At 41.0% G+C, this 12,218-nt stretch overlaps 1 protein-coding gene across 1 annotated transcript; it reads left to right on the plus strand.

The window, feature by feature from the left end:
* Positions 1 to 3,546: 3,546 nt before the first annotated feature.
* On the plus strand, positions 3,547 to 6,576 carry prl2 (prolactin 2). Its single transcript, XM_048268533.1, has 5 exons — positions 3,547 to 3,693; positions 3,976 to 4,154; positions 4,619 to 4,726; positions 5,135 to 5,317; positions 6,120 to 6,576. The coding sequence occupies exons 1-5, from the start codon at positions 3,672 to 3,674 to the stop codon at positions 6,315 to 6,317; spliced, it is 690 nt and encodes a 229-aa protein (XP_048124490.1). The 5' UTR covers positions 3,547 to 3,671; the 3' UTR covers positions 6,318 to 6,576.
* The last annotated feature ends 5,642 nt before the right edge of the window (positions 6,577 to 12,218 follow it).

The following is a 12,218-nucleotide window of genomic DNA, read 5'->3' on the forward strand; positions in this document are numbered from 1 at the left end:
TGAGCTTCCTTGTTTGGGATGAGTGTGACATAGTCAGCTTTCTTGTTAAGCAACCAATAAAACAAGCTCTGGACAGCACTGTGGATACCAAATTGACAGATGCAGATACAATTCAGTCACCAAACACACACGTGCACACACACATACATGCACACACACACACATTGGCCGATACAGACATCACACACATAGTATATACTGCATACCATACTATTGTATTGCTCATGCATGCACACATACAAGCAAGCACATGCACATACACACGCACCAAACACACATTGCGCACGCGCAAACACACACACGCATAGACGCACTGAAGTTTTTAGTGACATATTGTTGTCGTCATGAGCTGTCATTGCAGTTTAAGTCAGTGCGCCCCGGAGCAGGGGGGCCAAATGCCCCCACCTCATCTCACTGAGCCATCATCGTCCTCTAAAGGCAGCACAAGTCAAGTCAAGTTTATTTATATAGCGCATTTCATACACAGAGGTCATTCAATGTGCTTTACATAAACAAAACCAAACAATAACAAATAAAAGCATAGAAGAAAAGCACATCAAAGAATAGTTAAAAGGTAAAGATCATGATACAAAGAAAACAGAAAACACAAGGTAAAATCATTTAAACATAAAGAATAATTAATAAGCAAAAACAAAGGCAAAAGTAGTAAAAAAAGTAATAAAAGACAAGGTAGAATAATTATCAAGGCAGATTCAGAATTTGTAACTCGGCGCAGTTAGCAGAAAGCATCTGAGAACAGTTTGTTCTTAAGTCTAGATTTAAAACTGGCTACAGTTGGGGCCTTTTTGATGTCATCCGAAAGTTGGTTCCAGAGCTGGGCCCAGTTTCCCGATAACGACGGAGACACGCTCTTAGGAGGGTTTTCTACGATTCATCTTACGATCGTTTGTTTGGTTTTTCCGACTGTTTCCCGAACATCCTCGTAGCGTGAACGCGCGTGCACTGCTCTTAAGACGCTCTTAAGAGGAGCTGTCCACGTTAATAGTTCTGAAATATCCTCTGATTTGATGGTGATGTCAGGTGACTGCACGTCACAGCTATAGGCCTACCGTTTAAGCTTCGGATCTACACATTAATTCAAATCAATACGAAAATAGAAACACTTTGACATCTGCATGTAAGCATCACAAGTAGATTATATACCACACACAGACATAAATAATTGTAATTATTTATGATTAGATTGTTGCACCATGCAATAGGCTACTTTTTCGCTGTGTCACTTAAGAACACGTTTGAAGATAAGAAAGAAGTCGAGTAAAGTGAGGAAATGTGTAGGCTTAGATTTTGATGCAGTAGGCCTACAGACTAAACCACATGTTCCTTTCTCTGCTTGTACCCTTATAGGCCTAATATGGGTACGTGGCCCACTGGTTAGCACTCTGGACTTGTAACCGGACGGTTGCCGGTTCGAGCCCCGACCAGTGGGCCGCGGCTGAAGTGCCCTTGAGCAAGGCACCTAACCCATCACTGCTCCCCGAGCGCCGCCGTTAACAGCAGGCAGCTCACTGCGCCGGGATTAGTGTGTGCTTCACCTCACTGTGTGTTCACTGTGTGCAGTGTGTTTCACTAATTCACCGATTGGGTTAAATGCAGAGACCAAATTTCCCTCACGGGATCAAAAAAGTATATATACATATACTATACTATATACTTAAAATATAGCCCTCACTTAGCAAAGATAATGGCAAACTATTCTGGCAACGTCTTGTTTAATAACTTGATAGCATTTTTGTCCGCTTTTCATCACATTAGACCATTAAATGTAGGCTATGCTGTTTTGCACGCTAAAATCTAATTCATCACAGGTAAACACAATAAAGAATGGGAACGTAAGTTGGATTATGTATTCTAAATTGTAATTCCTCTGTATGTCCTGTTGGTGACCTCAGTGAGAAGTACTGTTAAGACGCTCTTAGTCGGTAACGACAACTCTGGAGCACTCGTAGATCTACGAATGTTTTTCCGACGCTCTTAAGCTACGATGGTTTCGGGAAACAGTCGGCAAATCTTAAGACGTTCGTAAGAGGGACTTTACGACGCTCTTAGGCTTAAGATGCTTTCGGGGAACTGGGCCCAGAGCCGCATAGCTTCACCATGTTTAGTTCTAACTGTAGGTTTTACTAACAGGTTTTTCACCTGGGACCTGAGAGGACGAGAAGGTGTGTGCTGCTGAAGCATGTCTGACAGGTATTTAGGTCCTGCTCCATTTACTGATTTATAAACAAACAATAGTGTGATTCTGTGACTTACTGGAAGCCAGTGCAAGGACTTAAGAATTGGAGTAATGTGGTCAGTTCTTTTAGTTTTTGTTAGAATCCTAGCTGCTGCATTTTGTATCACCTGAAGCTGTTTAATAGTCTTTTTTTGGAAGGCCTGTGAACAGTCCATTGCAGTAATCAACCCTGCTGGAGATAAATGCATGAATGAGTTTTTCTAAGTCATGTTTTGACATCAGCCCTCTGAGTTTGGCAATATTTTGAGGTGGTAAAAAGCTGATTTAGTTATTGCTTTCATGCATGGCACTGAGTTTTGGCTGCCATTCAGGAAAAATGGTAAGAAAAGTGTGTGTGTGTGTGTGCGCGCTTGTGTGTGCATAGGACTGTGTAAATATGTGTATCGGTGTGTGTGTGTGATTGGGTGCAAAGTAAATTAAATCGAAGACTAACTACGACAACCATAGGAAACAACAGTTATTGGTGTCAGCTGCTACAAGACCACTAGGTCTTACAGTGTCTATGCTGCTTTATGCATGCCCTTGATATTTTGGTAACACTTTCTATGAACCCATAAAGCATTATAGATACATTCATTAAGAGTTATAAACCAAAAGCCTCATACATATTGCCATTAGTATATATTACTATTTACACATACTCATGACTGTGTTCATAAAGCATTATGATGTTACTGTATAATCTTTTACAGCTTAACATGACACAAAGCATTATAAAGCTTATTTGACCTCTTCATAATGGCAATGACATGTTTGTTATAAAGCTTTATAAAATATTCTGTGAATTCAAACAAGCTGTGATTTCATCACAACTACTGTAGTATAACTAGCTTCCTCAAGATTCCACCTGAAACAGTGTTATCAATCAATGCAACACAGTCATTGTACACAGTACAGTATATAACACAGCTCCCTCCTGTATGGACAAATTTACCTCTTCTGCTTTTACACTTTTGCAAACAATTTACTGACTGACCACCATCATCATTCCACCATGAATCAGAATGACCACAAGTATGACCACGCATACGCACATGCTCATTCACAACCCCACACCACCCCCACACAGACTCACCCCACACATGGACACGCACGCTATTCCGGCAGCATTCCACCTGATCAGTTTCTTTCTGCTCAGAGGAGGGAAGCAGGGGTGTGAATCATGACTGCAGTCCGATAGGAAGAGCCCCTGACGAATACAGTCTGTCACATACACACACACACGCACGCACACACTCATGGACACTTACTGTATCTACCCTTGAGCCCACCCCAAGTCACTTAGCGTGAGCCTTTTTAATGAGCGGAGTCAGTGCAGGGGTCTTGCTGTCTACTCTCCTCTCGCCGTACACTTTAAATAGCCAGCTGTCCGTTGGCACTGCCCAGCACTGACCCACGCAGACCACCGCTCAGAATGTCCTGCAACAGGAAACAAGGTAGCCCCCTCTACTCTACTTCTCTAACTTGGAGGAGCCGTCGGAGGGAACCATGGCATCTTTAACAATAATGTTGTGGGAACTTTTACTCGTGGTGGATTGTAGAGGAAAGCTTGAAAATACACCTTCCGTGTCTTCTGATTCTTTTCTTACGATCACTTTCCTCTGCTCTGTTTCTCTATGCCTTCTTTCCTCTACCTATTACAATTTCTTTCTTTATTCTTTCTTTCTTCATACCTCCTTTTCTCTCCCTCTCTCTCCTTCTCTTTCTCTCTCTCTCAGTGCTCTTCCTGCTCGCCGCACTGGTGTGTCTGGACCTCCATGCCCCCGTCTCCTCGGTGCCCCTCTGTGCCAATGGCCGCGTCGGCTGCCACATCCTCTCTCTGTCCGATCTCTTCGACCGGGTCATCCAGCACTCGGCGAGGGTTCATGACCTCTCCAGTGACCTGCACTCCGACTTCGTAAGTCGCTTGTTTTTACCCGTCATCAAAAACATCAGAAACGTGTGAGTTGATATGTGGGCTATATGAATGAGACATGGGGAGCTGATGTTCTATGTGTTTAATCTTAACATAGTATACTGGAATGCTGTTCCTTATTGTTAGCATATTGAGAACATGATTAAAATAAGCAGACTAAGTCATCAGAATTAGTTTGTCTGCTGATTGTCAAAGTGTTGATCCTACAATAAAATTAAATAGTAAAATGAATCCTAATCCTAATGTACAGCATATCGTATTAGAATGAAATATATTACTCTGTATGTTCATTACTAAGTTACATTTACTTTTGTAATAAATGCATAGATTGCCTGTAACAGATATCTATAGATGATAATTTTCACATGTTCATTTTGACTGCTTCTTCCTACAACCACTCTTTGCTAAAGTCATTCTCCACTCTCTCTCCTCCTCCCTCTTTGAAGGAGCAGCATTTTCTACCCAGCAAAAACCACATAGGCAAGGCTTTTCCTAGATGCCACACGTCTAGCATACTAACACCAAATGGAAAAGAGAATGCACAGAAACTGGCTGTAAGCACCTCTTTTAAATTAAAATGCATGTGTGTCTTTGTAATAGTGTGTGTGTTTGTGCGTGCTCATGCGGCAACTTTATTCACTCCATGCTTCATTCAGCTTCTGCGCTTCTTTTACTCTACTCACTAAAACACACACACACTCACACATATTTGAATACCTAATGGAAAAGAGAATGCACCACAACTATAAGTTCCTCTTTCAATTTTACCTGCATGTGTCTTTGTAATAATACTCACATGCATGCACACACACAAACACTATATAAGATAATATACGGTATTTCATTATAAGTTTATTTGTATGTTTGTATGTTCATGTATCAGTTATCTTTCACGCTTCCTATTGGATATAAATTGACGTTGTAGCCTTTTCACGGTTTCCATGTGTCCCTGGCCCGGGCAGAGTGAGGAGTTGACGGAGATCATCTTGAAGCTGCTGGTAGCCTGGAGGGATCCCCTGTGGAAGCTGCACCACAGCATGGCTCATGAGCCTGACCACTTCAGCAGCCTCAACAGCAACAAGGCGATGGACATGAGCGACATGGTGCACGAGCTCCGCAAGGGCGTCGAGAAAGTCGCCGAGAAGGTGCGTGTTTTTGGTTTTTTTTTGTCTTTTAGGTGAAGTGTGCTAGTTTAGCACTAGTGTAGTGCCTGTCAGGATGCTTGATTTGAAATGTGAGAGGAAAGCATGTTTTTTGGGAGCTGACCTTGGTCCTGAAATGTGTAGAGTGGTACATGGGCATTGAGAAGGACGTTGAGAGGGCGCTTCGTTTTTTTGCCAACTCTTTACTTTTCATTTCATTAGTTTTGTGCCTGTCAGTATGCTTGAGAGAGAAAGAGAGAGGAAACCATGTTTGTTGTGGGAGCTGACCTTGGTCCTGAAGTGTTACGTTCTGTAGAGTGGAGATTGTGTGCTTTTGTCATGTCTGATTCTTAAATGATTAATGTTTATAGTTTAGTGGATATACATAGTTATATATGTAATATAGTTCTATTTATTAGACTATATTTTTGATTATCATTCATGTTATTATTAGTCATTTTGGTGGTTATTTGGGGATCTGTATGAATTGCTTGTTAGGACAGCCAAACTTATTTCACCTTATGAAATAAATGTGTACTTTGTGTTACATTTGTGTGATGCATTTGCTTTACATTCGAAAGTAGTTTTGGAAACTATGTGACACCTTAGTGGCAAAGCCTAAAGAGATGGTTGACAGGATGTTTTTTTGCAGAATTTGGGGATGTTTACTAACTCTCACATTTAACAAACGTTCAACAAACATCACCAATGGTAGGCTTTTCCTTGTCTTCAGATGCAACGTGAAACTCTGTGAAAATAGCAGACATTCAACAACATGCCAGTGTTTGTTTGTTTTCTTGTTTAGATGCAGCACTTGGGGATAATCAGTAACTCTGTGAGTGGCGTCTCGTCCCGGGAGGCCTTCCTGCCCACTGTGGACCACAGCGAGTCCCAGGGTCTGGCCAACTATGACCTGCTCCACTGCTTCCGCAGGGACTCCAACAAGGTACAGAACTACCTGCAGATCCTCAAGTGCAGGATCGTACCCGAGCACGGCTGCTGAAGAGAAACACACTTTATAGACTCTTCAAAAAACTTTTCCAATTTCACATTTTCCAACTGACAACAATATGTATTAATTATTCTAAGCAGATACATCATAAAATATTAGTGTTTATTTTTTTCATGACATTGAAAGAAAAAAAGTATATTATATTATATTATATGACACACTGGGTACTGATTTGCCATGTAAAGGGCTTTATGAAATGTACCTAGCAAAGGGAACTTCAATATAATGTTGAATAAATACTTGATTACTTCAGCAGACTCAAGTGATTCATTGCTAGGGCATTGATTCATTGCTATTAAGTTTTGTTCAAGTTTTGCTATTACGTTCAGTGATTCATTGCTATTAAGTTTTTCTTTGTTACTCATTGCATTACAGATATGTTTGCATATGTTTATTTATAAGGCAGATTATTTTATCTATAATAGCATATTATGTAAATGAGAACCTACTATGACTCATGCCCAAACTTGAATTTTCTTCCTCTTCCACCTCCTAATACAACTATCAATAATAATAATGACCTTTTTTTTAATGACCTTTAGCGTGCGGTTCAGTTGTTTCAAGAGTTGAAACTCAGTTCACTGCTGGCCTCGGGTGATACTACATACTACTGCATGACCCACCTCTTAAGCATTCAAACTTCTACTGCCTCATCAGCATCTTCAAATAAATGATCAAATCAAATTACAGCTCACGTGTTCACCCTCAGACTATTTGCAATAATTTTTTTGCATAACACATTAGTCAGCCATAATCTACACAGCAATATGCATGTTATACTTACGAATCAGAGGTGATGCTCTAATTTTATCCACTGGCATACATTTCCCAGAGTGCATTGTCTGTGTTTTAGTTACCTCACTGCTCACATTTAGGGAGTGGGAACAGATTGCTGGGAAATGTGGTCTCAATTGGATGAGCCTGAGCCTTCAAGGACACACACACACATGCACACGCACGCACACACACACACGTCTATTAGATAATTAGATGTCTAATTATATTAGACAGCAACAGAGCAATAAAAAAGGAAATATTTAATCTCAGCCAGAGACATGCACACACTCACACATACACACACACACACACACACACACACAAACACTAGCACTGAAAAACGTTAAGAAATCAACCAACACACACAGAAATGCACAGCCATCACTAAAAAGAAGACAGAGTGAGACACTGCTCTTTCGAGTGTGAAATGTGAAATGCAGTGTGGACGTCTCAGGGCCAGTCACGCACCCCGGGCCTGTCGGAGTCGGTCAGACAGAGGCCATCCTTCCCCAACGTCTAGCTTACATCCTGGGCTCCAGGGTCCTGCGACTGTGTGTGTGAGTGTGGGTGTGTGTGACTGTGTGTGTCATAGCTGTCAACATTGAGCTTTGAAAATAAAGGACATTTCCTGGGTTTCTCAATCCAAAATACGGGACAATTTCCACATTGGGCTAATCTTTCTGTTGCTATCCCGCTGCTGACAGAACTCAAGAGCACAAAACTGCTGCACTAACGTGGTGTGAAGCTAGGTGTAACATGACTTTGCTTACAGATTATCATCAAAAAGTGCTCTCACAACAGCAACGCTGTTATCTTAAATAGGCTAATATCACTCTATGGTCGCCTTCAAGCAAGAAAAAGGATGCTTTGAAAACATCTGTTTCGCTAGAGGGGCAAGGGGATAGCAAAATGACAACAGCATACAGACCGACAGGTCTGGTGGCAGAGCTAATGTTATGAGCATATTCAAATACGGGATATTGTATGGGAAAATCTTAAAAGCGGGGGAAAAGTTAAAATATGTGAGAAACCCCGAAAAAAAAAAAAAAAAACAGAAGGGTTGACAGCAGTGTGTGTGTGTGTGTGAATGTGCTTGTCCACCTACTCAGGGACGACAGGTCTGGTGGCAGAGCTAATGTTATGAGCGTATTCAAATACGGGATAATGTACGGAAATATTAAAAGCGGGGGAAAAGTTAACATGTGAGAAACCCCGAAAAAAAACAAAAAACAGATGGGTTGACAGCAGTGTGTGTGTGTGTGAATGTGCTTGTCCACCTACTCAGGGCTCTGTGTGCGTCTGTGGCCTAAGAGGGAAGAACCTTTGCAAAGCACTACAGACACTTGCAACTTCACTACTGATCACTGATAGTTCATCACTGTTTTTCATACGAGTACACAGAGTGTGAACGTCTCACAGCTTGTCACATACACTAAGTTGGTCGGAGGTGGTCAGACAGAGGCCATCCTCCCCCAATGTCTAGCTTACATCCTGGGCTCCAAGGCGTGTGTGTGTGTCTCTGTGAGTGAGTTGTGTCTCTCTCTGTGTGTGTCTCTCTCTCTCTCTCTCTGTGTGAGTGTGTCTCTGTGTGTGAGTGTCTCTCTCTCTCTCTCTGTGTAAGTGTGCTTGTCTACCTCCCCAGAGCTCTGTATGCCACTGTGGCCCAAGCGGAAAAACATCAGCAATGCACTACAGACACATCATCTCCTAGCACATTAATATGCAACTTCTGATCAACTTCACCACTGATCAACTTAACTACTGATCAACTTCACTACTGATTACTGATCAACTTTACCACTACCAGTATGGTTCTAACTGTTAGTATGGTTCTAACTGTTAGTTCATACACAGTTAGAGTCATACACAATGAGTACACAGTCCTATCTAGTAAATGGAAAAATCCCAACCAGATTCAGCCTAAGTGTGACAAAATAAACCTTACACTGCAAAAAATTAAATCTAACCAAGTGTTAATAATCTTATATTAAGATCAAAAAATCTATTTGGTATTGTTTTTAGTATGAAAACACTTACCTAGTGCTCTCTCGAAAGATCATTTTGACTTAATTTAAGAAGACTTTGACTTATTATGACCGCCGCGCAGCGAAGCGGCGGTCATATAGGTTTAGTCAGATTTTTTTTTTTTTTTCTTTTTCTTTTTCGCATGCCCAAATTTCCGTCAATGATTCCCGGGACACTGAAACTTGGTGGGCATGTAACCCCACATGGATAGCATGGAACCATCGTTTTTCGTTTTGATCTGTAGCCCCCCTGCTGGACTGGACCCCCCGAAAAGAGGGTAGGGCAGACACAGTTTTCTGTGAATATGGGATGGCGTGGGATGTATAGCGCCACCTAGTTAAAAATTAAAAAGCAAAAAATTAGGTGTTTTCATCACAATATCTCTGGCTGACAAGGTCAAAACTGCACAAAATTAAAAGTGTAGGATCATTATGACACCCTCCGAATGCATGCCAAGTTTTGTGTACTTTCGTTCATGGGGGGCCTTACAATAAAATAATTTATGTGTACATTTAGTGACGCATACACCAACAAGGATTCCCGGGACACTGAAAGACCGGGTACACAAAACTTGGTGGGCATGTACCCCCACATGGATAGCATGGAACCGTCATTCTTCATTTTGATCTGTAGCCCCCCCGCTGGACTGGACCCCCCGAAAGGAGGGTAGGGCAGACACAGTTCTCTGTGAATATCTTGAGAACTGTAGGGCCTATGATGACCAATTTTTTCCGCACACATACATTTACAGTAATCATACGTATGACACATACTCACACGTAGACATATGTACGCATGCATGCACATGCACAAACACACATACGCAGGCAAACACACAAGCACGCACATACACACACACACACACACCCACACACATAAACATAAATTTGTACACGCACACATGCACACAATTCAAGAATTTTTCCCGTCATCTACTCCCTGAATTTTTGGTCATTGATACCCGGGACACCGAACCACCGGGGTACATGAAATTTGGTGGGTATGTAGCCCCACTAGACTTTACGGAAAAATTTCATTTCATCCCCGGGGATTTTCTGGGGGTATGCCAAGTTTCGTAGAATTTCATCCATGGGGGGGGGGGTCTAAAAAAATTAGGTTATGTGTACATTTAGTGACTGTACACTCATTGGCCTGTAAATGGCGGTGCACACATATACACATGCACACACACAGGCACCCACATACTATTGGTATTAGAACGGCCGATACATAATTACAAATTCAGTAGGATTAAAAGAAAGCCAAAATAAATATTCATCATCATCATGGCTGCATTTTCAGTATTGGCGAGAAGTAGTCGTTTGTCCACTAGATGGCGCATCGTTGCAGTTAGACGTAATTTTGTTGGAAGTTAAAAGTGGGTTGGAAAAAACAATGGACGCTTCCTACAAGGACTGTAATTTACTGCAGCGAACATCTCATAAGGATAGGACGATGTTCACATGAAGTGTAATTCCCATTTCTTCTTGAAGCCGAAATAAATCTGAGGATGTTTATCGGACATGCTTGGTTTTTACTGCAGGTACGTTAATCTTGTAATATCAATAAGGACCTAGGTAATGTTACCGTTAGCGTTGGTTGAGTGATGGAGGCATTTGATTGATTGCATTTGTAGAAAACTATAAATGCGGTTATACCAAGCAAATGTATAGCAGCACTGTTTGTATCTTTCGACTGTCATTTATTGCACGCGGCTACAAAATCATTCTGTGCAATGGAAGATTTACCAACGTTACACCGGTCTGATACAGTTTTGCCTATACATGCGTGAGACTGAGACGCCTGTTTATTTTGTTTTAAGTGCGTGCAGGGTGTGCGAGGGGAATCGATGTGCTTTGATTACACCTTGGTAGTTGTAGTCTGTGAAATTAAAAAGCACGTGTGTGTGAAGTATCCAAACAATGACACCTTCATTTCATTATGACTGCTTTAGCAAAACACCTTAAGCTACTGTGTAGTGGGTCCCATTTAGAAGTGGCTACTTCATTCTGCCCTTTCCTTGACTCATGGAGCTGCGTGAATGTTATTACAACTTTTCCCACGATATGACAGTTTAAGTCCGCTTGAGACTGTAAGGCGTAAGCCATTGGTTTCAAAGGAGATTTTATTTGTGTCGCCAGCATAGCCTATTGACAATTTATGTTGTAAATAGGCCTACCTTATAATCCTACCTGTAGCTTAGGGAAGCTAATAGCTTTCTATTAGGATCTAGTTTGTTAGTTACCGCTTTGTCATAACTCCCTGATGCATTTTGCATTTAGAATAGCCAGAGCGTGTATATCTCAATCGGAAAATTAAACAATATCGGTGCCTATGGACTAGGCTGGGTGAACCCAGCCTGATCTGCCCGGCTATTTTTTTTTTGATTTCTTAAAAGATTGAGCTTGGTCTGATGAAAGCCAGACTAGCCATGGACCTCAGTTAAACAATGCAAGGGAACATGAATCAGCCTATATTTTAGACGAACAATAACGGACAAAAGCTCTTCAACTTTGGCCCGTTAAAATGTGTATGAACAGTCTAGCGACGCATTTCATTCATCAAGGCCCATTTGGACATGTCAGTTATTTGCACCACTGGTTAGATGTAAAACAGCATTTCGTTTCAGACTAGGCTACTGTTACTTCAATTTGTGCATTAACAATAACGTTTCAGACTACTGTTACTTCATTTGTGCATTGACAATAAAGTATTACATGAACTAAAGATGACTAAAATCTTATGTAGAAGAAGAAACATTCACAAAAAATCCATCCATCCAAAAATGACCTTTGTTTTTGATAGCTGTTGAAAACGGCATGGAACTGACAGAGATGTTTTTGTTTATAAATACATAATAAATAAATAAATAAATAAATAAATAAATACATAAATAAATAACATTATGCTGATATATACCTTTTGCTTTTCCCAAATACAATGTAGCCTACAGGTGTAAGTGACCTTTCATCAATCCAGTTGCAATGGATGAACTGTGATGAACTGCCCTACTTGTGATTGTTTAGAGATTTTAAAGGTTTTATAACAATGCTACATCTTCTTTGGCTATTCTACAATCTATTCACCTTT

This window comes from Alosa alosa, chromosome 17 (assembly GCF_017589495.1).
Source record: "Alosa alosa isolate M-15738 ecotype Scorff River chromosome 17, AALO_Geno_1.1, whole genome shotgun sequence".
In the NCBI taxonomy this organism is placed as follows: domain Eukaryota; kingdom Metazoa; phylum Chordata; class Actinopteri; order Clupeiformes; family Clupeidae; genus Alosa; species Alosa alosa.